The 27834-nt window shown below is 33.0% G+C and overlaps 1 protein-coding gene across 1 annotated transcript; it reads left to right on the top strand.

Annotated features, from left to right (window-relative positions):
* The first annotated feature begins 12033 nt into the window (after positions 1-12033).
* On the top strand, positions 12034-14664 carry LOC132744113 (uncharacterized). The gene has a single exon (XM_060732731.1). The coding sequence runs from the start codon at positions 12739-12741 to the stop codon at positions 14011-14013; it is 1275 nt and encodes a 424-aa protein (XP_060588714.1). The 5' UTR covers positions 12034-12738; the 3' UTR covers positions 14014-14664.
* Positions 14665-27834: the final 13170 nt, after the last annotated feature.

Below are 27834 nucleotides of genomic sequence, written 5' to 3'. Positions count from 1 at the left end.
CCTCTCGAGTTCTCCCCCTTGTCCCTTATATAATGAATTTTGGGGGTGATATTTTACATACATATATGTGCAATAACTTGGCTAAACAATCAACAATCAACAATCGACATTCAATGTCTAGCTAGACAATCAACATTCAGCTCAACATTCGATCTATAATAATAATCAAACAATTCTCAAAGTGAATGTTGAGCTAAACAATCAACAATCAGCTAGACATTCGAAAATTTCTTATGTCGAGCTAGACAATCGACATTCAGCTCAACATTCGACTTGTAATAATTATCAAAGTATTCTAAAAATGAATGTTTAGCTAGACAATCAACAATCAGCTAGACATTCGAAAATTTCTTATGTCGAGCTAGAAAATCAACATTCAGCTCAACATTCGAACTGTAATAATTATCAAAGTATCCTTAAAGTGAATGTTGAGCTAGACAATCAACAATCAGCTAGACATTCGATAATTTCTTATGTCGAGCTAGACAATCGACATTCAGCTCAACATTCGACGTGTAATAATTATCAAAGTATTCTCAAAGTGAATGTTAAGCTAGACAATCAACAATCAGCTAGACATTCGAAAATTTCTTATGTCGAGCTAGACAATCGACATTCAGCTCAACATTCGACTTGTAATAATTATCAAAGTATTCTAAAAATGAATGTTTAGCTAGACAATCAACAATCAGCTAGACATTCGAACATTTCTTATGTCGAGCTAGACAATCAACATTCAGCTCAACATTCGAACTGTAATAATTATCAAAGTATCCTTAAAGTGAATGTTGAGCTAGACAATCAACAATCAGCTAGACATTCGATAATTTCTTATGTCGAGCTAGACAATCGACATTCAGCTCAACATTCGACGTGTAATAATTATCAAAGTATTCTCAAAGTGAATGTTAAGCTAGACAATCAACAATCAGCTAGACATTCGAAAATTTCTTATGTCGAGCTAGACAATCGACATTCAGCTCAACATTCGAGCTATGATAATGATCTGGGTTTTCTATAAGTGAATGTTGAGCTAGACAATCAACAATCAGCTAGACATTCAAAAATTCTTATGTCGAGCTAGACAATCGACATTCAGCTCAACATTCGACCTGTAATAATTATCAAAGTTTTCTTCAAATGAATGTTTAAGCTAGACAATCAACAATCAGCTAGACATTCGAAAATTGCTTATGTCGAGCTAGACAATAGACATTCAGCTCAACATTCGACCTGTAATAAGTATCAAAGTATCCTTAAAGTGAATGTTGAGCTAGACAATCAACAATCAGCTAGACATTCGATAGTTTCTTATGTCGAGCTAGACAATTGACATTCAGCTCAACATTCGACTTGTAATAATTATCGAAGTATTCTTGAAGTGAATGTTGAGCTAGACAATCAACAATCAGCTAGACATTCGAAAATTTCTTATGTCGAGCTAGACAATCGACATTCAGCTCAACATTCAAGCTATGATAATGATCAAGGTTTTCTTAAAGTGAATGTTGAGCTAGACAATCAACAATCAGCTAGACATTCAAAAATTTCTTATGTCGAGCTAGACAATCGACATTCAGCTCAACATTCGACCTGTTATAATTATCAAAGTATTCTTAAAATGAATGCTTAGCTAGACAATCAACAATCAGCTAGACATTCGAAAATGTCTTTTGTCTAGCTAGACAATCGACATTCAGCTCAACATTCGATCTATAATAATCAACAAATTTTTCTAAAAGTGAATGTTGAGCTAGACAATCAACAATCAGCTAGACATTCGAAAATTTTTTTATGTCTAGCTAGACAATCAACATTCAGCTCAACATTCGATCTATAATAATAATCAAACAATTTTCAAAGTGAATGTTGAGCTAAACAATCAACAATCAGCTAGACATTCGATGATTTCTTATGTCGAGCTAGAAAATCGACATTCAGCTCAACATTCGATCTATAATAATGATCGAGGTTTTCTTAAAGTGAATGTTGAGCTAGACAATCAACAATCAGCTAGACATTCGAAAATGTCTTATGTCGAGCTACACAATCAACATTCAGCTCAACATTCGACCTGTAATAATTATCAAAGTATCCGTAATGTGAATGTTGAGCTAGACAATCAACAATCAGCTAGACATGCGAAAAATTTATATGTCTAGCTAGACAATCGACATTCAGCTCAACATTCGACTTGTAATAATTATCAAAGTATCCTTAAAGTGAATGTTGAGCTAGACAATCAACAATCAGCTAGACATTCGATAATTTCTTATGTCGAGCTAGAAAATCGACATTCAGCTCAACATTCGATCTATAATAATGATCGAGGTTTTCTTAAAGTGAATGTTGAGCTAGGCAATCAACAATCAGCTAGACATTCGAAAATGTCCTATGTCGAGCTAGACAATCAACATTCAGCTCAACATTCGACCTGTAATAATTATCAAAGTATCCTTAAAGTGAATGTTGAGCTAGACAATCAACAATCAGCTAGACATTCGATATTTTTTATTATAGATCGAATGTTGAGCTGAATGTCGATTGTCTAGCTCGACATAAGAATTTATCGAATGTGTAGCTGATTGTTGATTGTCTAGCTCAACATTCACTTTAAGAATACTTTGATAATTATAACAGGTCGAATGTTGAGCTGAATGTTGGTTGTCTATGTCGACATAAAAAGATTTCGAATGTCTAACTGATTGTTGATTGTCTAGCTAAACATTTATTGTAAGAATACTTTGATAATTATTACAGGTCGAATGTTGAGCTGAATGTCGATTGTCTAGCTCGACATAAGAAATTTTTGAATGTCTAGCTGATTGTTGATTGTCTAGCTCAACATTCACTTTAAGAAAACCTAGATCATTATCATAGCTCGACTGTTGAGCTGAATATCGATTGTCTAGCTCGACATAAGAAATCATTGGAATGTCTAGCTGATTGTTGATTTTCTAGCTCAACATTTACTTGAAGAATACTTTGATAATTATTACACGTCGAATGTTGAGCTGAATGTCGATTGTCTAGCTCGACATAAGAAATTATCGAATGTCTAGCTGATTGTTTATTGTCTAGCTCAACATTCACTTTAAGGATACTTTGATAATTATAACAGGTCGAATGTTGAGCTGAATGTCGATTGTCTAGCTCGACATAAGCAATTTTCGAATGTCTAGCTGATTGTTCATTGTCTAGCTCAACATTCATTATAAGAATGCTTTGATAATTATTACAGGTCGAATGTTGAGCTGAATATCGATTGTCTAGCTCGACATAAGACATTTTCGAGTGTCTAGCTGATTGTTGACTGTCTAGCTCAACATTCACTTTGAGAAGTGTTTGATTATTATTATAGATCGAATGTTGAGCTGAATGTTGATTGTCTAGCTAGACATATGGATTTTTCGAATGTCTAGCTGATTGTTGATTGTCTAGCTCAACATTCACTTTTAGAAAAATTTGTTGATTATTACAGATCGAATGTTGAGCTGAATGTCGATTGTCTAGCTAGACATAAGACATTTTCGGATGTCTAGCTGATTGTTGATTATCTAGCTAAACATTCATTTGAGGAATACTTTGATAATTATAACAGGTCGAATTTTGAGCTGAATGTCGATTCTCTAGCTCGACATAAGAAATTTTTGAATGTCTAGCTGATTATTGATTGTCTAGCTCAACATTCACTTTAAGAAAACCTAGATCATTATCATAGCTCGAATGTTGAGCTGAATGTTGATTGTCTAGCTCGACATAAGAAATCATTGGAATGCCTAGCTGATTGTTGATTGTCTAGCTCAACATTCACTTGAAGAATACTTTGATAATTATTACACGTCGAATGTTGAGCTGAATGTCGATTGTCTAGCTCGACATAAGAAATTATCGAATGTCTAGCTGATTGTTTATTGTCTAGCTCAACATTCACTTTAAGGATACTTTGATAATTATTACAGGTCGAATGTTGAGCTGAATGCCGATTGTCTAGCTCGATATAAGCAATTTTCGAATGTCTAGCTGATTGTTGATTGTCTAGCTAAACATTCACTTTAAGGATACTTTGATTATATTACAGGTCGAATGTTGAGCTGAATGTCGATTGTCTAGCTCGACATAAGAAATTTTTGAATGTCTAGCTGATTGTTGATTGTCTAGCTCAACATTCCCTTCAAGAAAACCTAGATCATTATCATAGCTCGAATGTTGAGCTGAATGTCGATTGTCTAGCTCGACATTTTCGAATGTCTAGCTGATAGTTGATTGTCTAGCTCAACATTCACTTTAAGAATACTTTGGTAATTATAACCCGTCGAATGTTGAGCTGAATGTCGATTGTCTAGCTCGACATAAAAAATTATCGAATGTCTAGCTGATTGCTGATTGTCTAGCTCAACATTCACTTTAAGGATAATTTGATCGAAAGTTGAGCTGAATGTTGATTGTCTAGCTCGACATAAGAAATTATCGAATGTCTAGCTGATTGTTGATTGTCTAGCTCAACATTCACTTTAAGAAAACCTCGATCATTATTATAGATCGAATGTTGAGCTGAATGTCGATTGTCTGGCTCGACATAAGAAATTTCTGAATGTCTAGCTGATTGTCGATTGTCTAGCTCAACATTCACTTTGACAATTCTTTGATTTTTATTATAGATCGAATGTTGTGCTGAATGTCGATTGTCTAGCTCCACATAAGAAATTATCGAATGTCTAGCTGATTGCTGATTGTCTAGCTCAACATTCACTTTAAGAAAAATTTGATAATTATAACAGGTCGAATGTTGAGCTGAAAGTTGATTGTCTAGCTCGACATAAGAAATGTTCGAATGTCTAGCTGATTGTTGATTGTCTAGCTAAACATTTATTGTAAGAATACTTTGATAATTATTACAGGTCGAATGTTTAGCTGAATGTTGATTGTCTAGCTCGACATAAGACATTTTCGAATGTCTAGCTGATTGTTGATTGTCTAGCTCAACATTCACTTATAGAAAACCTAGATCATTATCATAGCTCGAATGTTGAGCTGAATGTCGATTGTCTAGTTCGACATAAGAAATTATCGAATGTCTAGCTGATTGTTTATGTCTAGCTCAACATTCACTTTAAGAATACCTTGATAATTATTACACGTCGAATGTTTGAGCTGAATGTCGATTGTCTAGCTCGACATAAGAAATTATCGAATGTCTAGCTGATTGTTGATTGTCTAGCTCAACATTCACTTTAAGGATACTTTGATAATTATTACAGGTCGAATGTTGAGCTGAATGTTGATTGTCTAGCTCAACATTCACTTTAAGAAAACCGCGATCATTATTATAGACCGAATATTGAGCTGAATGTAGATTGTCTAGCTCGACATAAGAAATTTCTGGATGTCTAGCTGATTGTCGATTGTCTAGCTCAACATTCACTTTGACAATTCTTTGATTTTTTATTATAGATCGAATGTTGAACTGAATGTCGATTGTCTAGCTCGACATAAGAGATTATTGAATGTCTAGCTGATTGTTGATTGTCTAGCTCAACATTCACTTTAACTATACTTTGAAAATTATTACAGTTCGAATGTTGAGCTGAATGTTTATTGTCTAGCTCGACATAAGAAATTTTCGAATGTCTAGCTGATTGTTGATTGTCTAGCTAAACATTCATTTTAAGAATACTTTGATAATTATAACAAGTCGAATGTTGAGCTGAATGTCGATTGTCTAGCTCGACATAAGAAATTTTCGAATGTCTAGCTAATTGTTGATTGTTTAGCTCAACATTCACCTTGAGAATTGTTTGACTATTATTATAGATCGAATGTTGAGCTGAATGTTGATTGTCTAGCTAGACATTGAATGTCGATTGTTGATTGTTGATTGTTTAGCCAAGTTATTCCACATCATCCACATTTCAAAAGATTTTAAGAAACAAAAAAATGGCTAAATAAAAAAATCCTGTCAAGTATGTGCGGTACCAATATGACATCATTATGTAAAAATATCCTTTGCAAATTATTGGTAATTTATTTTCAACTCATAAAAAAAACAACAGGTGGGTAGTTTTTTTACTCTGTATGTGACTTTTATATTTCATTCTAAAAACTAATTGGTCAATATCATTTAAAATGGTCACTCTTTTGAAATTATGAACTAATTTATCTCAGCTTGACAGTGAAGAAGTCAGCTTAGTGTCACTTTTATACTGGTGGCAATGGTTAATCATTATTATACTGCCGACAAAGGCTAATCACTTTTATACTGATGGTAAAGGCTAATCACTTTTATACTGGTGATAAAGGCTAATCACTTTTATATTGGTGGCAAAGGCTAATCACTTTTATACTGGTGGTAAAGACTAATCACTTTTATATTGGTGGCAAAGGCCTATCACTTTTATACTGGTGGCAAAGGCTTATCACTTTTATACTGGGGGTAAAGGCTAATCACTTTTATACTGGTGGTAAAGGCTAATCACTTTTATACTGGTGGTAAAGGCTAATCACTTTTATACTGGGGGTAAAGGCTCATCACTTTTTTACTGGTGGCAAATGCTAATCACTTTTATACTGGTGGTAAAGGCTCATAACTTTTATACTGGTGGTAAAGGCGTATCACTTTTATACTGGTGGTAAAGGCTTATCACTTTTATACTGGTGGCAAAGACTAATCACTTTTATACTGGTGGTAAATGCTAATCACTTTTATACTGGTGGTAAAGGCTAATCACTTTTATACTGGTGGCAAAGGCTAATCACTTTTATACTGGTGGCAAAGGCTTATCACTTTTATACTGGTGGCAAAGGCTTATCACTTTTATACTGGTGGCAAAGGCTAATCACTTTTATACTGGTGGTAAAGGCTTATCACTATTAAACTGGGGGTAAAGGCTAATCACTTTTATACTGGTGACAAAGGCTTATCACTTTTATACTGGTGGCAAAGGCTAATCACTTTTATACTGGTGGAAAAGGCTTATCACTTTTATACTGGTGGCAAAGGCTAATCACTTTTATACTGGTGGTAAGGCTTATCACTATTAAACTGGGGGTAAAGGGCTAATCACTTTTATACTGGTGGCAAAGGTAATCACTTTTATACGGGTGGCAAAGGCTTATCACTTTTTTTTACTGGTGGCAAAGGCTTATCACTTTTATACTGGTGGCAAAGGCTAATCACTTTTATACTGGTGGCAAAGGCTTATCACTTTTATACTGGTGGCAAAGGCTTATTACTTTTATATACTGGTGGCAAAGGCTAATCACTTTTATACTGGTGGTAAAGCTTATCACTATTAAAAACTGGGAGTAAAGGCTAATCAGTTTTATACTGGTGGCAAAGGCTAATCACTTTTATACTGGTGGAAAAGGCTTATCACTTTTATACTGGTGGTAAAGGCTAATCACTTTTATACTGGTGGTAAAGGCTAATCACTTTTATATTGGTGGCAAAGGCTTATCACTTTTATACTGGTGGCAAAGGCTTATCACTTTTATACTGCTTGCAAAGGCTAAACACTTTTATACTGATGGCAAAGGCTTATTACTTTTATACTGTTGGCAAAGGCTAATCACTATTAAACTGGTGGAAAAGGCTTATCACTTTTATACTGGTGGTAAAGGCTAATCACTATTACACTGGTGGCAAAGGCTAATCACTTTTATACTGGTGGAAAAGGCTTATCACTTTTATACTGGTGGTAAAGGCTTATCACTTTTATACTGCTGGCAAAGGCTTATCACTATTAAACTGGTGGCAAAGGCTAATTACTTTTATACTGGTGGAAAAGGCTTATCACTTTGATACTGGTGGTAAAGGCTTATCACTTTTATACTGCTGTCAAAGGCTAAACACTTTTATACTGGTGGCAAAGGCTAATCACTTTTATACTGCTGGCAAAGGCTAAACACTTTTATACTGGTGGTAAAGGCTAATCACTTTTATACTGCTGGCAAAGGGCTTATCACTTTTATACTGGTGGTAAAGGCTAATCACTTTTATAACTGCTTTGGCAAAGGCTAATCACTTTTTTATACTAGTGAAAGGGCTTATCACTTTTATACTGGTGGTAAATGCTAATCACTTTTATACTGGTGGTAAATGCTAATCACTTTTATACTGGTGGTAAAGGCTAATCACTTTTATACTGGTGGCAAAGGCCTAATCACTTTTATACTGGTGGAAAAGGCTCATCACTTTTATACTGGTGGTAAAGGCTTATCACTTTTATACTGGTGGCAAAGGCTTATCACTTTTCTACTGGTTGTAAAGGCTAAACACTTTTAAACTGGTGGTAAAGGCTAATCACTTTTATACTGCTGGCAAAGGCTAATCACTTTTCTACTGGTGGCAAAGGCTAAACACTTTTATACTGCTGGCAAAGGGTAATCAACTTTTCTACTGGTGGTAAAGGCTTATCACTTTTATACTGGTAGTAAAGGCTAATCACTTTTATACTGGTGGAAAAGGCTAATCACTTTTTATACTGGTGGTAAAAACTTATCACTTTTATACTGGTAGTAAAGGCTAATCACTTTTATACCGGTGGAAAACGCTTATCACTTTTATACTGGTGGTAAAGGATTATCACTTTTTATACTGGTGGTAAAGGCTTATCACTTTTATACTGCTGGCAAAGGGCTAAACACTTTTATACTGGTGGCAAAGGCTTATCACTTTGATACTGGTGGCAAAGGCTAATCACTTTTATACTGGTGATAAAGGCGTATCACTTTTATACTGCTGGCATAGGCTAATCACTATTAAACTGGTGGCAAAGGCTAATCACTTTTTATACTGGTGGCAAAGGCACTGGTGGCAAAGGCGTATCACTTTTATACTGGTAAAAAAGGGCTTATCACTTTTATACTGGTGGCAAAGGCTAATCACTTTCATACTGATGGTAAAGGCTTATCACTATTTTACTGGGTGTAAAGGCTTATCACTGTTATACTGGGTGTAAAGGCTTATCACTTTTATACTGGTGGCAAAGGCTAATCACTTTTATACTGGTGGTAAAGGCTAATCACTTTTATACTGGTGGCAAAGGCTAATCACTTTTATACTGGTGGTAAAGGCTTATCACTTTTATACTGGTGGCAAAGGCTTATCACTTTTATACTGGTGGCAAAGGCTAATCACTTTTATACTGGTGGTAAAGGCTTATCACTTTTTTACTGATGGTAAAGGCTTATCACTTTTATACTGGTGGCAAAGGTTAAGGTTAATCACTTTTATACTGGTGGCAAACGGTAATCACTTTTATACTGGTGGAAAAGGCTTATCACTTTTATACTGGTGGTGAAGGCTTATCACTTTTATACTGGTGGCAAAGGCTTATCACTTTTATACTGGAGGCAAAGGTTAAGGTTAATCACTTTTATACTGGTGGTAAACGCTAATCACTTTTATACTGGTGGCAAAGGCTAATAACTGTATATTTGTTGTAAAGGTTAATAATCTCTATACCGGTGGCAATTGTTATCCTTTTTATACTGATGGCAAAGGCTTGTTGGTTTTTTACTGGTGGCAAAGGAGCGATGGCCTAGTGATTAAAGTGTCAGCTTCTCAACCCAGGGATCATGCGTTCGAGCATTAACCGGGTATGATATTGTTTCTTGATATGACACTATAGTACTGGTTTGTTTCAGGAAGCAGACTCGAAAGTGATAAATATAAGTTGCAAGAATTGGTTTCGCAATCGAGCATAAATAAATATGTTTTAACCAATCCAATGCTAAAATCTCTTCTATACTAATTGTGCATTATATTGTCCAAGTAAACACTAATTCAGTAAAAAACACAACGAAAGAGACTGCCGTCTCCGCTCGAAAGGCTTTAATGTGAAAAAAAAAGAGATAGTTATCGAAGGGATGTAATAGCTGCTTTAATTTCCTACAATGGTGAACGGGAGATAAATCGGTTTTCTTGAAGAGACTTGTGTCGGCTATATAGAGTATGTATAAAGAGAATGTTTTTGAAGAGCATATCAAGATATCCAAAAAAATCTATTTTGGGGAAAACAAAGAAAAATGCTAGCATTTCTGAGGCATAATGGGCCTTTAAGTCATTCATAAATGATAATGATGTTGCCGACAGTAGCAGAAAACTAGCAGAACGAAGGCAAGAGGAATAATATCGCGTTTACATACTGGAAAAGGAGAAACGGACAAGAGTTCAAGTAAAGCTAGTCGCAAATCGCAAAAGTGGGCCGGGTTTGACACTTGAGAAAAGAGCACTGCAATGACTTTAACATTCATTTAAACGTTTTTATTATATTTGTATGTTTATAGCTTGAATTCAGGTACAAAACATTGGCGCGATAGTTAATAAAATCGAGAGAGAAATATAACACGGGGGTTATCTAAAAATTCGTGGAATTTTTAATTATCTCTTGAACGTCAACGTGTATTGTAATGGAATTTTATCAGCATACCTTGTAGAATATTATCATCATGTTTTGAAAGGACTAGTTAACTACGTCAATAAATAATGATTTTATATTGCTTTTAAATAAGCACATACACGGCATTTGGTGCACGTTAGAAAAGCTTAGTTAGTCATCGTATATTTTTTGCTAAAAAACTAATCAACGAAAAAATTAACTCGCTAAATATCGCATATTTCTTCTATGATGTCATTTAAGTAAATACTAAAAACTACGTATTATGAGCCAACTGACATGTATATTATTAATTAATATCAATTAAGGTGCTACCTATGGCGCGGAAAGCTCTTATGAGTTTTTATTCAAGCATAATGTTTAATGCACATGCAAACCAGATCTTTCTTGCACTTCATACATGTCATAAATAAGTAAATGCAGGTATTTTGAACCGTAAACAGAGTGGTGTTCATCATCAGTGCTCCGAATATTTCCGTAAATCTCCGAACGCCTCTAAGAAGCGAAGCAAAGGGGGACAACTGCGTCAGCGTTTGGAAAATCCCGTCCGCCAATTTGCTTAATCTCTAATCACAGTTGTTGTTTTAACGTTATATTTGTTGATTTATTAAAAAGGATATGTAAAAGTATATTTCTATATTGATCATCGTTCCTGTAGTTCTTATCAATGAAATTTATGTTTATTTTCTGATTTTGTACATCATTCTTTCACCGGTAGGCATGCGTCTCCTAGCAAAAGTCTGAACTACGTAGACGCTCAAAAGCGAACTGATATTCATTTTTAGCTCTAAAGGATTTCAAAATGGCGACGCCCAGTTACTTGACTGATTTTAATGTAACTTTAATTTGAGTTATTCAAGTCATACATGTTATCTAAGAGCGGTTCAGCCCGGCAAAGCCTCAAAGCGAGCTCAATTTTATTTTACCGTAAAATAGTTAAAAAAATAATCGTTAATTTTTATTTTAAATTTTCCGTTTTAAAATTGTCATTCGGTATCTTATTCACTGCTTCCGTTTATTCTGGTTCCCCTTTCTATTATGGTTCCTATGTAAGTGCGCAGGACACCAGTCTACGCTTCTGTTTTCAATCAGAGTACATCGGCTTTTATCGTTATCTTGTAATTCGAAAAGTTGCGATGTGTCAATTCGGTACTTCGGACGAAAGTTTTCAAAATCATCGTTTAATTAGCAGGTAATCGCGTTACCGTAAAGCTCGCTTTGCGAGCAGGCCCTTCGGACCAGCTCGTCGAGCTCGCTATGAAGATTTTTGACAGGTTATATGGCCCTATGTATATTGAAAACAAACGTGTATATAAAACAATATAAAGTGATGTTACAAACATGCAGTAATATAAGTGAGCTGATACCATTTGAGCATAGAAAGTCACTAAAATATTTCGAGCACCAAGTGCCAAAATTAAATATCCTCGTTCCTTATATATTTATTCATCTATTTATTTATTTATTTATATATATATTTATTTAGTATTAGTCGACTGTATATGACATACACTTCAGTGAAGGTTTAGTTTATAACAAGGTCATTTTAAGAGTACGCAATAATAAGATAATACCAGACGACAGATAGACGCACTGCAAGACAATTACTGCATTTTTTTCAGATGAGTAAAAATAATTAAGTTGAATGTTTTCTGCAGCTGTTTTTATATCCTCATGATTTATGTAAAGGCACGATCACAATCCTTAGTATGCTATACATCAAAATACCTGTTAACAGATGTAATTCAAACCACTTTTAAAAAGATCTTTAAAGCTAGTATAATAGTAATAATGATAGTATCACGAAATGTTTTATTGTATTATTAGTACAATTTATATTTATAGTGTTTCTTTTGTTATAGACGTGTTCGTCTGCTTTTGAACGAAAATTGCAGCAAAATTGGAATTTACAAAGTTAAACTGCAGTTTTATTAATATGCATAAACGATTTTCATCAAATACGCAAGTTACATCAAACAGCAAAATTGTTGAAATAAAAGATTAATTCGGATTATAGTCTAAACACTCCTTGAACTTGAAAAACAAGCATGTTCAAGTGTCAATAACTATTGTTGAAAAAGGGGGAGCGGAATGGTTTTACAGACCTGTTTTACTTTTACTAGGAATTGCCATAAATAATATCTGGATAACCAATTGGCGTTGCTTCATTTCGGAAAACAAATCCGGAGAGTTATCCATCGGAAGCATTTATCACAAGAAAATTACATAAAAATTGCAGACACGGTTTTATTGAGCTTGTACATGAGGGATAATGAAAAAGTGCAACATCGCTCACGCCCCCTAGCACCGGCTTTGTTGTATTTTTGGTCAAACAAGAATGGAATACCTCGACCTTTGGAAATTAAAGCGATACTGCCGACCTGATGCAAATGAAATGGATGAGATAGAAATAGAAATCATTCATGAAATTCTTTTAAAGTTTCTAATCATAGACGTTGACATCTGTAGCATTTCGGATGCCCTGTCTAAAGGTGGATATATTACTGCACAAGTATCGAGAAACATTGACAGAGTTATTGGAACAAAATTACATCAAGGTGAATTAAAAGTAACCAAGAGAGTTACGAATTATTTAACTAATAAAATATCTTTTGTCGCACTACTTTGGGCATTGTCAGCAAGCGGGTATCAGAGAATTGCCAATTTGCTTCTTACGTCCCTAGAAAGAGCGAGATTGTCATCTGTTTCATTACCTATAAAGAAAGCGTCAGTGCTAAAGAGTAAAGAAATTCATTTACTCGTAAAACAATTGAAATTAATATCCGATTCTAAAACATTTGATAATCCGGTTGCTTTTATACGACGCTTAGCTATACGGTTTAAAGAAACGTTTGCCTTAGAACAAAATGATAAAAGAAAAAAGGCAGACAGATATTTTGCAATCTTAGCAGTGGAACTGGACAATTCCACCTTCATGACGAACAAGTTTGTTTCTGTTAGGTCATTAGTATCAGAATTAAGACGGGTGTTGCCTTTCACATCGAACTCAACAATGAATGAGGCTTTGATAAATGGTAGGATTGCTGAAATCAAGGCTATAAGTGGAGAAGTTAATGAAGCAGTATCGATGATGCAAGATCTGGTCCCTGTGATATATATAACAGAGGCATGCCCAGAAACAGGTAATATGTATTACATGACATTAAACATTTTATTACAAACTTTCGAAAGAAATCCAACGGCAGATATGAAACAGCATTTCATAGAAATGGGATACAATGGTCTTCATTTTATACGCGTTCTTGACGTAGATATAATGAACTACTGGAACGTCTGTTACACGCTTAAAATCATATTCTGTGTCCTTGGTCTAAGTATCAGTGGTCGACCCTTGTGTCTTTCGGTCGAGGCAAATATGCTTCAGACTGCTCAGTATTTTCTATCAGAGATTAAAGATGTCGTGAACGTTTATGGTATAAGAAAGGTGATGTGCTACAAACTTGCAATTGGTCGTCTTCTACATTTGCAAGGTCATCAAAGAAAGGCGGCTGAATACCTCAAGGAAGCTCGGGCGCTTGCTATGCAGGGCGAATTTATTGAGTTGAAAAGTATTGATGAATACCATAAAAGCATTCTAGTTGCAGGGAAATGAAATACAAGTCTTTGTTACTGTGGAAGATTGTGTTTATCTAAAGTATGTCCTATTTTGAAAAATAGGTAACATGCTGGATATATAAAAACTATATAAACTGCGTATAAAACTTTAGAATATTTCTTATTTACTGACAGGAAGTGAAGTGGATGAATAATTTTTAATCGAATAAACGGAAATAAAATATATTTGTGGGCATGCATTTGGTAAAAATAGATAAATTATTGTTTATCACGACTCGTCCGGTAAATATGCATAGAATATAATGAAGGATGATAATACCTGAATTAATTGTATATCCAAAATCTTTCAAAATTTTATTAAATTTTACCATAAATAACCTTAAATAACTAACTATTTATCTGATTATATTTGTACTTATATTTTACAGTATTTTAACCGTTTGACAAATACAAATCAGTTTTTTTAATGTAATCCATTTATACCATACTCAAGTATATGTTGTTTGTTTTGTTGTTGTTGCTTGTTATATCTTTTAACAATTGATAAAAACCTGATCAGAAGGGGTATATCCAACCCACAATTGCAACTCCTTCTTGGCCCTTTCCTTCAAACTTTGGATAAAAACCTCGAACACAATAGTAAAAATACAGGAAACGGATACTGTATTTCGGTTTAACCTATGCTAAGGAACAAAACATGTAAACAAATATAAGTATTTTAATGCTTTAATGCTAGGAGTTTATGACTAAATTTATTCTTTTATCGTGTTAAGGTCTAGTAAATTCATATGATATTAAACTAAAAGTGAAACATTACGATTTTTATATACTTATTATGTTTGCAGAAACCGAAAGTACACGATGTCTACCCGTTGACAGAATTCAGATTTGGTTATAATTGTACATCATTTGGCATTGATAAATTTATTATGAATATCAGACATATTTCGAGTCATTATTTTACATAAATAGACTTATATACTAGTAGTTTATCTTTCTTCAGATATCAAATACAAACATTGCTTATACATTATGAAAGATTATATTATACCCTCTGTTAATGTTTTACACGTACATCTAAAATCACGTTTCAGAATTACTTTCAATCGGTATTAATGTTCGAGGTTATTGTGAATAATAGCCGGGATGTTTCGATTGCCAAACCCATAAACAGGGCAGAACACTCCAGATAACAAGTTAAAAAGCACATTGCTGATTGGTTATGTTCATGATGATATAGAAAAGAGCAAGATCACTCACGCTTCCGCTTACACGTTTTTCATTATACAACACTTAAGTCTTTGTCTATAAGAAATGGGATTAATGAACCCAATAGACTAGAGTATACTTCAAATCGTGTGCATGTATAAAGTCGCAGTGACGCAAATTTGGACACTGCTGCTTCGAAGGTACAAAAGAAAATCTGTAGACTTAGAGGCACAACACTAAGGCGAACCGTTTATATGTGATAAGATGATTTCTCAAGTACAGGTGTAATTATTTTTTTTTTACAAAAACGAAACATCGAAAACATATGTTCAGAAGCAATGCCTTCATGATATCCTTTTAACACAATCAAACTATTGAACTTTACAACCATATTTGGCAAAGACCTTACATAATTAATGAAATGATAAAGTAAATGATCATTTTAAATAATCAGAACATTTTTGCGAACAAAAAAAAAGTCTAATGTTCTAATTTTCCAATAACCTTGAATCTGTAGGTAAGATATAATCATGCATTGTGTAAAATCGGTACAATAACAAATTTTGACGTGTGCGTATCAAAAGCATAATAGTTTTGTTCTTCAATGAATTATTATTTGATTAACGCCTGGTATAACACTAATTTGCCTTGATTAATATTACACATTACATTATCTTGTTTGAACACAAAGGCCAATTTGTTTAAATAAGGGTAAAACATATCTTTAGATATATCTTAATATGGCTTTATGTACCACATTTATGTTTATTGGATTAACCCTTTCACTGCCATAGGGACGGCTTTAGCCGTTCCTATAATAATGATAGTAATGATAATAAATTAATAATAATAATAATAAAAATAATAACAAATATAAAGAAAATTATACGATCGACAATAATTATTAAAATACTAGCAGATTTGGAAACATATATAATTATTATTGTGCTAATAACAAATAATAATAATAATAATAGTAATTTCTTAGAAAATCCTCTGGCAAATAATTGAACAATAACACAATAACCCTCTGGCAGCAAAAGGGTTAAAACAGCCTTTTTTTTGATAATAACGGAGTTATTATGTGTTGTTAGCTATAACATATCGGAAATTATTACAAACTCATGCCGTTTATGCAAATACATGTACTGTTTGAATTGAAAATAATCATTTTTCATTAACGTGCATATTTTTTGACGTGTCATTAATAAATTTTTTGTTGAATAAATATTATGCTCACCAGAGGCTCGCATGATATTATTCAACTCGTACCATACATTCAGTATTAAATTTACTGTAACACTTTTCTAATATCATCTATTTATGAAACAGTCTTGTCTCGGTTTGAATTTAAACGATTAAAGCGAAATTTAATAGAATGATTGAAAATTAACAGATATTCATTAATTAAAGTAATATTATAAAGTATTTTCTCTTTTACAAGGCGTGGTTGAGTTGAGTTGAGTCTTCTAAAATATTTAATGTTACATGGAGATGTAATGCAATGTAATTAACCTGGACTATATAAAAGTCTGGTACTTAAATGCACTTAGAATACATAGATAGTTATGCAAATGATATTTAAGAAGTATACTTAGAAATTAATTGTTAATCGTACTTTTTGTGCTAATTCTAACCCGTAGTTTGGTGAAAAGCGTTGCAACGCTTTTCAATTTTGGGTCATTTCTCATAATATTACTTATTCTGGAAAAATGGAGTCTTTGGTCTATAACTACATCCAATAGAACATTATTTAAACCCTCAGTGAAGTCCCTTACAATCAATTTTCATTTACATTATTAAATGTACACATAGAGAGAAATGTTCATGATGATATTTTAGTTCTGAAAATTGTTTTACATACAGTAATAAATTCAATATATTTTGAAAATATGTATATATAGAGAGAAATAGAGTTTTTATCTGAATGACACTAAAGGATACGTAATAAGCTAAATATAGCGAGCAAATGGTATCTATCTAGTGTAAGCATGAACTTACAGGTATATCATGATTTTAAACTCATTGCCCGTTTAACAAAATCTATGACACTTTTACAATGTTTGATCAAACAGCACTTCAGATAGTATAAACAGCTTGTACACGATACAGACTTGTGTTTTATATATAATAGAACAGAGTTTTTACATTTTTATGACAGTAAATCTACAGTGCGTGAAGAGGTGTACATGTATTTATGTTTGTACGTAATACGACATGTATTCTTGTCTTTATGCGAAAACTTTAAAGGGCTTCCTAATTAAGTGAGATAATGATGTGTAAGTAGACCGATTTTTTTAATTCGATTTGATCAGACGTTTTAATACAATATCAATTAATGTTATTTTCAAATGGATTTTCGATTTTTGTCTTTGATAAAAAAAGTCTAAAGTCCAAAAAAGACCTAAATCTTCAATCATAACAGAAAAGTTACTAAGAATGACAAAATGGTTTAGTCATGTGACTTAAATGAATTGATTTGTGTTACAACACGTGATCAAATCGGACTAAAATCAATCGTCTTACACTTCATGATCGAACTAAATGAAGGCCCTTTAACGTGTTGCATATAATAGAAATACAGACAGTGTATGCGATAATATATCAATATATTTTGGCGGATTAAATGCTATTATAATTTCTACATTTATCAGTGTTGCGTTGTTCACGATTGAGAAATGGAATACCTTGACCTTAAATTATTAAAGAGATGTTGTCGACCGGATGTCACGCAAATGGACGAGCTAGAAGCAGGTGTAGTGAACGAGATTCTCGTTCAGTATTTAGTTTTGGACTTAAACGTTTCTAGAATAATGCATTGTTTATATACAGCAAAGTACATACAGGACGACATCTATAAAAATATAAAAAGACATTTTGATAGGTTGACGTTTCGAAACGAATTAACGACCAACAGAAGGGTGCTTGTATACATGACGAGTAAAATCTCTTTTGTGGCTCTCTTATGGTCGCTGTCAAAATGTGGATATCAAAGATTTGCAAATTTGCTTTTGACTGCTCTTGAAAGACAAAGGAATTCAACGATCTCTTTACATGTTCAGAAAGCACCTGTAAAAAGATGTTCTTCGATTTATGTGCTTGTTAAACAGTTGAAAGGTGTATCGGACTCAAGAATAATTCCAAATCCTGTTGCTTTCATAAGACGGTTGGCTATGCTTTTCAGAGAAAGGTTCATAGAAGAAACAGACATTTCAAAGAAAGGAAAATTAGCTGACAAGTACTTTGCAGTATTGTCTGTAGAGATGGATAACTTTAGTTTTATGAAAAATAATTTTGTCTCCGTAAAAGCTTTAATGTCAGAGATACGACGCATAATTCCTTTCACTTCAAATCCGGTAATAAATGAGGCGTTGCTTAACTGCAGAATCTCTGAGGTTTCTGCTTTAAGTGGGAAAGTAGCAGAGGCTGTTTCGATAATGCAAGATATTATGGCAGTTATGCTGAACAGCGAGACTTGTCCTGAATCGGGAAATCTTTTCTACTCACATCTTAACGTTTTGTTGCACAACTACGAGCATTTTCCCACAGATGAAAAGAAAACTTATTACCTAGAAATGGGATACAATGGTCTTCGGATGATCCGTGACCTTCAAGAAGATATCTCTGCTAATTGGAAAGTATATTTTATGCTTAGAATGTCGTTTTGCGCCTTGGACCTAAGCATTAATGGTCGTCCTTTGTATCTTAAGCCTAAAAATGTTAATTTACAGACGGTGCAATGTTTTCTTTCAGAAATTGAAAATGTGGTTGACCTTTTTGGCAAAAGGAGAAAGATGATGTTTCACCTCGCTAGTGGACGAATGATGCATTTGAAAGGAATGGACATAGAAGCCGTTGCTCATTTAACGAAAGCAATGTATCTAGCTTTTGAAGGAGGTTTCGTGGAGTCTCGAAGTATATCAGATTACATGAACAATATTTCCCAACAAGAAGATGCGATTTGAATATTTACTGAAACAAAAGATATAAAATATGGAAATCAATATATCAGTTATAATTTTGTCGAAGTAAATATCAAATGGGCATATCATAAAAGTGTATTTGCAGATTATAGATATCTATTTTAGAAGAGTGTGCAGACATTCTTTTTAAAATGGTCGCAGTACATAATGGTGTATGAAATTAATGTTGTCCTGGGATAAAATTGAATGGTATGTGATACGTAATATGTGATATGTATTGAAAAAGAAAAAAGAAAACTGGAATAAATCATTTAGAGTAAATTAGCAGCCGGCATAAACCTTAATTCAAACACCTCACAAATATAGGAGGAATCTTATTTCACAATATTAACGAAGGCAATAATTGTTCAATTTGACAGATAACAATCAATTTCAATGTGCAGTGCAGTTCGAATTAGGTCAGTTCAATTTAAGCATTGCAATAGTATACAATACGATGTTTCAGCATACTCCGTATTATGAGTAAAAAAAGACATCCTTCAAGTATAAATTTCATTGAATGTGATAAAAAAGCAACATTTCGTGTAACATTATTTGTTTTCTTTATCATCTTATATCCCTTATCTTGAATATAACACTTTTCACCACATTGTTAAATAACGAAATACATTTTGTGGTTGGCAGGTTTTATGGTTAACGTATTCCAATATGAATGTGTGAAGCAATTTAAAAGATTAATCTTTAATCTAGGATCTTGACTATCTTTGAATTTTTATCTTTTTAATGTAATTTATTTCATGATCAAGTGTGTAAATAAAAAAAGAAGAAAAGACACAATACCCTATGAAGCTCTTACATCTAAAGATTTAGGGGCTTAAACAGGTTTTCATATTATATGCACTGATATAAAGTGTTTTATTTATCTAGTAAGTTGAACTATATTCATCCTCTAGCTGTGAATGTCAAAAAAAACAACAACAAAAAACGTTTTGTTTACAACAAAACATAGACAATGTGTTAAAAGTATCAGCAAGGTCAATGACATTAAAATTGCCTGTTCATGCGTTGATTTCTTCATTTCTTATCGAACACACAGTAAGATATTGTGTGTTTAATTTGATATGCACACTCTTTAATCATCATTCACAATCATTTAGTATCAATCCATTGTGCTTATTGTATTTTGTTGCTGTTGTTGTTGTTGTTTAATGGGTTAGTAAGCTAAGATAGGGGAGAGGAGGAGGAATTGGGATTGGGGTGGATTGTTTGATTCTTATTTTGTTTGTTGTTGTTGTTGGTCTTAGACATCCTATGGAAAAATAACTCTTTTATATTTGAAGTATTTAGATCTTTGTGTATGGTGATTGTAAATTATTCTTAAGAATGTAAGTCGAGAGTCTTTCTAAGTTCTTATCCTGCTTAATATATAAATCACTACTTAACAAACTTAAAAAAAAAGAAATTGAACGCATATTTATACATGAATCGGTGTAATATTATGGGAGATGGTTAAGATGAACTTGAACTTATCTGTTTTGTTTGATCAGTTAATCGCTGACTGTTTTTATGTGATATGTTTTGTAAACTATTATGTGACTTATAGGCCGATTATGCCGGATGCATTCTTTTATGTAATTATATATTGTCAGTTATGCACGTTTATGTTTGCACATGCCTCTTAGATAAAATATAATTTTCTGGCATATATCTTCTTGTATCCTAAGCAAACAATCAAATTTTAAACATTAAAACACGCTATAAACAGTGCAATAACACACATCTTATAAGATTCGTAGAAACACATGAAAATGCATGTCACACTATTTATCACTTCACAAAATCAATAAATATTGTTGAGATTGTGATATGGAAAAGTAACTTTAATTACAATTTTCATAAATTTAAGTGATTAGCTATGTAATGGTACTATAAAGCCCCGGGTGAGTGATATTGTAAGCTAGCTGGAAAAAAAATCGGTCATGTACAAAGCCTTGCCAATCTTCTTATTCAAAAACAGTGTACAATACAAAGTGTGTAATATTATACAATTATTGACTAATGAGCCATTGAATATGATGTGATATTCACCGGCAGATGACATACCGGTATTGACCGAGGCGATAGCCGTTGTCAATATGACTTTCTGCCGGTGAATATCACATCATATTCAATGGCTCACTAGTTAATAATTGTTTTATTGTATGAATAGGCTAAGAATTTAAAAGAAAATAACAAAAAGTTCAACCTTATATACATGTACAAATTTTGCCTCGTTGAGGCGCGGGAAAAAGACGCACGTGTTAGGCGTGCAACGACTACGCGAACGCTGCGCATACAAAAGTAATTCAAGTTTATACTCATAATTGCGGTGTAGCCTTTAAGTATTGTAGTAAAGTATTGATATTTTAATCGAGAAATATATCATAAAGAGCAAAACGCAACAATTATTGTGCCCCCACTTAAGTGGCGGGCATTTAGATTTACACTTGTCCGTCCCTCCGTCCTTCCGCACTCACAGGAGAGTAATTATGTGGCTAGAGGGACAATAGGTAACTGATCTTTCTCTTTGACGTCATTCATTCCGTTATGCTTTTATGTGGCTATTTTCTTTTGTGTGGCTAAAAAGAACAATAGAGAGAACAAAAGAGTAGCCACATAATTACTGTCCTGTGAGAACGTCCGTCCGTCCGTCCGTCCGTTCTCTTTTGTGTCGCACTAAACTCAAAAAGTATTTGACCTAGAGTCATGAAACTTTACAGAAATGTTGATCAGCATGTGTTGTTGTACACCTGGGTATTTTCGTCTTTATTTATTTAGTATTTTTAGAAGTATTGCCAATGACTTAACAAAATTTTGCAATTTTCAACTTGTGTCGCATGTAACTCAAAAAGGATTTGACATAGAGTCATGAAACTTTACAGGAATGTTGATAAGCATGTGTAGTTGTGCATCTGGGTATTTTCGTCTGGATTGATTTAGTATTTTTAGAGTTATTGCCCTTGACTTAGAGATTTTTCGCAATTTTCAACTTGTGTTGCATGTAACTCAAAAAGGATTTGACATAGAGTCATTAAACCTTACGGGAAGGTTGCTCAGCATATTTAGTTTTGCACCTGGAGTTTCCCTTGTGGATTTATCCAGTATTTGTAGAGTTATTTCCCTTGACTTAGTAAAAACCGTTTCATTATGTTGTTTTTTGTGCCTTGAGTGCTTGAGTTAGAATCAACCAACTTTACAGGAATAATGATCAACATCACTAAATTACAGGAATAATGAATCACATCACTGTGAAGCTATGAACCTGGAACTGTGCATGTGGATTTTTTTTTCAGTTTTGTTAGTTATTGCCCTTGACTTACAGTAGTATAAATTTGCAATTTTCAACTTGTTCATGCATAGCTCAAAAAGTATTACACTTGTAGGCCTGAAGTTTACAAGAATGTTGGTCAGAATGTGTTCTTATGCACCTAGGGGTTTGCTTGTGGATTTATTCAGTATTTGTAAAGTTCTTGCCCTTTACTTAGTAAAAGATTTTTAGTTTTCAAAACATATTTGACCTAGAGTCATAAGATTGACAGAACAGTGGCGCAGTGGGGGCACCCGTGTCCTATGGACACATTTCTAGTTTTTTAATGAACACGCGTATTTAACAGAATACGGTGTATGGCCATTGGATATGAAACTCAATCTATTTTTACATGGGGAAAATCCAATTCAGCCAGTGAATATGATATTATTACCCCTCACTTTTTTCGTAATGTTAATTTCCCATAGGCCTCTGGGAGTTATTCTTACTGTTAATGCAAGTGTACCACGTGACTAAGAATTTTGTACTGTTAAATAGGTACAGTATTTTTTAACAGTATAAAATGTGGTCACGTTGTCTATTTTTTCTAAATAAATGAAATAAAATGGCCGCCATTTTTCTCTCGATTCATTCTTATTTTCGACGATAGGGCCTAGGGCATCACCAAAGTAACTATGACTCTCATAAAATTTAGTCCTTTGCCCTCAAGAGTTCTTTTCGAGTATAAAATATCTTTTTGTTGAATTGTCAAAAAGTAAACATCCGTTTTCAAAGGAAGTAATTGTTTTGTGTCAAATTGGAACATGCAGACGATTAAAGCATGCTACAAAGGATTATTTAACAATTTTAACAAGTGAAACCGTACAGATAGAGTTGTTGGAGCGACATTTGTACGATATCATCGTTATTTTGTAAATGTACTTTGTCAAAAACCATGCGAAGAATATTCTGGATACAGAATGATCAGATTTCACAGATCATAACTTTATAAATGGGTAAGTGTTTTGTTTTCTAAATAAAACACAGCTTATTGTATGTTTATGACTGGTAGATATCATCACTTTCTTAAGGAATTAAAGAAAAACAGTTTCTCAAGTAGGCCTAATGTACAATTTAAACTTGCAAGGTAAGGACAGTTAAGTTATTGCTACTCTTGGTTTATTTTTGTTACAGTACAGTTAGATTAAGTTTACAAATTCAGATCATCACAGTATTTGTTTGGGGTAATAAAATACATAACACATCGGTTTGTGTGTATTAGTAAAAATATCATCTCTCGTAAAAATACTGTTACCCTCGGCGAACAATATTTTCCTCGGGATGATATTTTTACTGTTACCCACAAACCCATGTGTTAATTATATACTACACCCAGTAAATATGATTTTATAAAAAGGTCTGTTGACTACTGTTTATACCAATGAGATTGCAGCTATATTTACATCATAGAATAATATGTTATACAGGGGTACTGGAGTTTATCTTTAATTCCCTGTTGTTTCAATTTAAATTACTGATGAAAAAGTCGTCTAATGTTACCTTACATACGTATGTGGTATGTGCTTCTTGATAATTGAATTATTAGTCCGCATATTAGATATGTCAAGTTGGCAGCCTAACAGCCTATCAGCCTAAAGAAAACTAAGAATAGCACAAACATGAAAACAGTCGGAAATACATTAGTAGCACTTCTTTACATCATTCCGCGCCTTTTTTCAATATCGCGATCTTTATTCTTTAAGATGTTGAATTTATCTTAAGGTATGAGCCCCATAATGGGCACTACAAGGAACTATAAAATTGACAACACATGTCAGTTATATATCTTAAAAGACACAAGAATGCATGCAAAATTTAAACAAAGTTTACCGTATTGTTTACGAGTTATGGAGATTTTTCTAAAGTGAAACTTGGCTATTAGAAGGGCTCTTTTTCAGAAATGGGAAACTCTAATTATTCTATTTTATAATCATTATGAACTCATGTTTTCCTATAAAAAAAATTAAGAAACAAATGATTGCATTCAGCTAACAAATGACCCAGCAAAGTTATTGTTTCTATTCAAAATGTTTGAAATATGTATATAAATGTTACCCTACCCCACCGCTTTAAAAAGTTGCTTGTTCATTTTTCTACTTTGAGGGCCTTATTCAAAATATCCCTAAAAATTACTGAAATTAGGGGCTGTTTTCAAAGATTGCATAAATTTTCTAAAAGGTTTATTGGATGCGCTTGTCAAATATAAAATACTTTTACCATCTAGTTTTTATTTTATTTGACTTTGAAAATACAAGGTACCATTTTTGATAATACATTTGACACAATTTAGCCAATAAATATCAATAATAATTTTATAATTAAAATGAAACACTTTTTTCTTATCAGAAACACATAATGTTCAAACATAAAAAAAGAAACAAAAAAAAAAGTTGCCTCTTTTGGGGTTTGAACCCGCGCCCCTTAGTTTCAATGCAGTTGACAGTAGTTCTAGCCCATTTGAGTACTCTTCAAAGTGGAGGTAATGCATCAGGTGGCTCATACCTTAACATAATTATTTTCATTCTGGCGCTTCGAAATTTGTGAAGTTAGCAGCCTAGCAAGATAGAACAAAAACGAAAACCGTCGGAAATGGATCGGTAGCACATACTTAGACGGTTCCACGTCTTATTTCAGTATCGCGAATTTTTTTTTAAATATTGAACTTTGTTTGTTTTTTTTGTTGTTTTTTTGACGCTTCGAAATGTGTGAAGTTAGCAGCCCAGCAGCCTTAAGAAAGCCAAGGATAATACAAACATGAAAACTATCGGAAATGAATCGGTATCACATACTTAGACCATTCCACGTCATATTTCAGTATCGCAATCTTCATTTTTTTTTAAATATTGAACTTTGTTTTTTTTACGCTTCGAAAATTATGTAGTTAGCAGCCTAGCAGCCTGGCAGCCTAGCAGCCTGGCAGCTTAGCAGCCTAAATAAAACTAAGGACATAATACAAACATGAAAACCGTCGGAAATGAATTGGTAGTACGTATTTAGACCATTTAACGTCTTATTCCAATATCGCGATCTTTATTCTAAAAACAAAAAAAACTTTTTTTTCATTCTGACGCTTCGAAATTTGCAGGATTAAACATGTTTTCGTATAACGTATGCCCGATTATCAAGTAATTGAGAAAATATTTTAGAAAAGATACTAGTTAACATTAAATCTCTATAGTTATCTACATTACCGGTATCCCCCTTTTTTATGGACAGGAACTAATATACCTTTTTGTCCAAGATTCAGGGTAAATTCCTTTATTGTACATATATAGTTAAATAATTTACACAAAATAGGAGATAAAATATATTAGATATGTAGAAAATCACACAAAAAAAACATCAATAAGGAAAAGACCATTTCTGTCAAGTTTAATCTTCTACAAAGTTAGTATGATTGGCATAAAGACATAAAAAAGAATTATAAATGAAGTGTGAAATTAGGTCATGCGCTTGATTTAAAACATTTTTGAAGATAACTTTTGTCAAAGCCCTAATCAAACGACAAGAAGGAAAAATATCGCAATAAAAATCCCCAAAATTCAAAAGGAATTTAATAAATAATTAACAACTTAAACTAAAGTTATTCTTTGTATTTGAAAAGAAATATAAGAACCAATGTATTTAAGAAACAAAGAACGAACTAAGGAAAGACAACGTGACTTTTTTAAAGTGCCAATTTAAAAAGTTATGTTTTGTGAGTATTCATATTCGTATTCTTCATATACTTAAAAGACAAACAAAACTCAGTTTTCTCTTTTTAAAGATAATTTGATTGTATTAACTGTTTACCTACGGAATGTCATCCAAAACTTCGACGAATTATGCCAAGGCACGTTTATTAGTCACAATTTTCGGTATCGGAGAGTCACGGTGGTGACATTCAAAATGATATGCTTAAACCTTTACAAAAGTGTTGAAACATGTTTACACATGTGTAAATGACATTACAGATTCATGATTCACTTTTTGTCCATGATTATACTGTTGTATATATACATGCATGTTAACATAGAAAACAGTTAAAACATTTATTCCGATATATCAAATTCTCAGTCGTAATGAAATTAATTGGTTATTATGATAAATTAGATAAGGCCAGTTCTTTCCTAAACTACAATTATGTTTTTAAGAAATTTTAATAAGTTTAGCTTGAATTGTAAAAAGAAAAGTCACTCCTTCCTTTGAAATTGAATATTTGTGAAAAACGTTTGAATGGGTTATTTTCTTTGAGATTAAGCTATTCGGGAGGAATGAACAGGCGGAATTCATTAATAAATAATAAGTATGTTGTTGAAAATATGAACCCGAACAAAATAAAATTTCAGAAGACGTTGGAAGTCGCAATGCTTCGGAAGTATTAAAAAGGAGTAATTGTTAAACTATTTTAAATATCAATGGATAAATCTACCTTCCTGCAACTATTTGTTATAGTTTTGATAACATGTGTTAAACTTTCTCAAAGCTTCATGATAAGAGTTATATTGATCCGTAAACACCGTGACCAACCCAATCTAAACTCGTGTGCAGCTGAACTCCTCAGCAAGGTAACGTGTTACGATGTTGCATACTCATTAATAAATATACTGTTTATTTTCTGTGCTTTGCAAGACTGACATTTAACGATACTTCAGTTGTAAAATATATTCTCGCCTATGAAATTTGAAAAAAAATAACATGAAAATCTCATTCAAACAAAATTTGATAATAAGTTTCTGCGAGATATCAACGAAGTTAATGAACAGTAAGTTCATAGTAATGAAATAGATCCTTTCAAGTTGTCGCCCTTTGGCGATGCCATTGCTAATAAGGCGCACATATCCGATATGATTAAGTATGTTGATGGAGTGAAATAAAGGTCTAAATCTTAACTTTTACAAGCTGCCCAAAAATGTGCCTTAAACGATGGTGAAAATAAATAAAAACGTTTACCATAGTATATCTTGAACGTTACGTTTTCGTGTTAGATCATGGCTGGGTTATTGATACTGAACCCAGATCATGGTAATCATTTTCATTTGATTCTAAATACATATAATGAAACAAATCACATCGTGGTTTACCATGCACTTACTTTTCACATACGCAACAGATATTTAGTGTTTTATTATTATTACGATATAAGATGAGATAAGATGAGACAAAGGTTTTGTAATGCGAGATCTTTTGGAGTCGAATTTTGGGGTATTCATGACAATGATCATCTTTTAGAAAAACAAAAAGCCTCTTAGCAGTACTTAATTAATCATTATCTTTATAATATGATGTTGTGAGTATTTCATTTATTTTCTATTTGATATAATTTTGTCAAAAATATTTGATTCAGTTTTCATTTCATAGCCACGTGCTATGATCTATTACAGCCACGTGCTATGATCTA

This window comes from Ruditapes philippinarum, unplaced genomic scaffold (genome assembly GCF_026571515.1).
Source record: "Ruditapes philippinarum isolate M1 unplaced genomic scaffold, ASM2657151v2 ctg492_1_1_1_1, whole genome shotgun sequence".
NCBI classification, from domain to species: domain Eukaryota; kingdom Metazoa; phylum Mollusca; class Bivalvia; order Venerida; family Veneridae; genus Ruditapes; species Ruditapes philippinarum.
The sequence above is the reverse complement of the archived record's forward strand: the minus strand, read 5'-3'. Positions and strand labels throughout refer to the sequence as shown.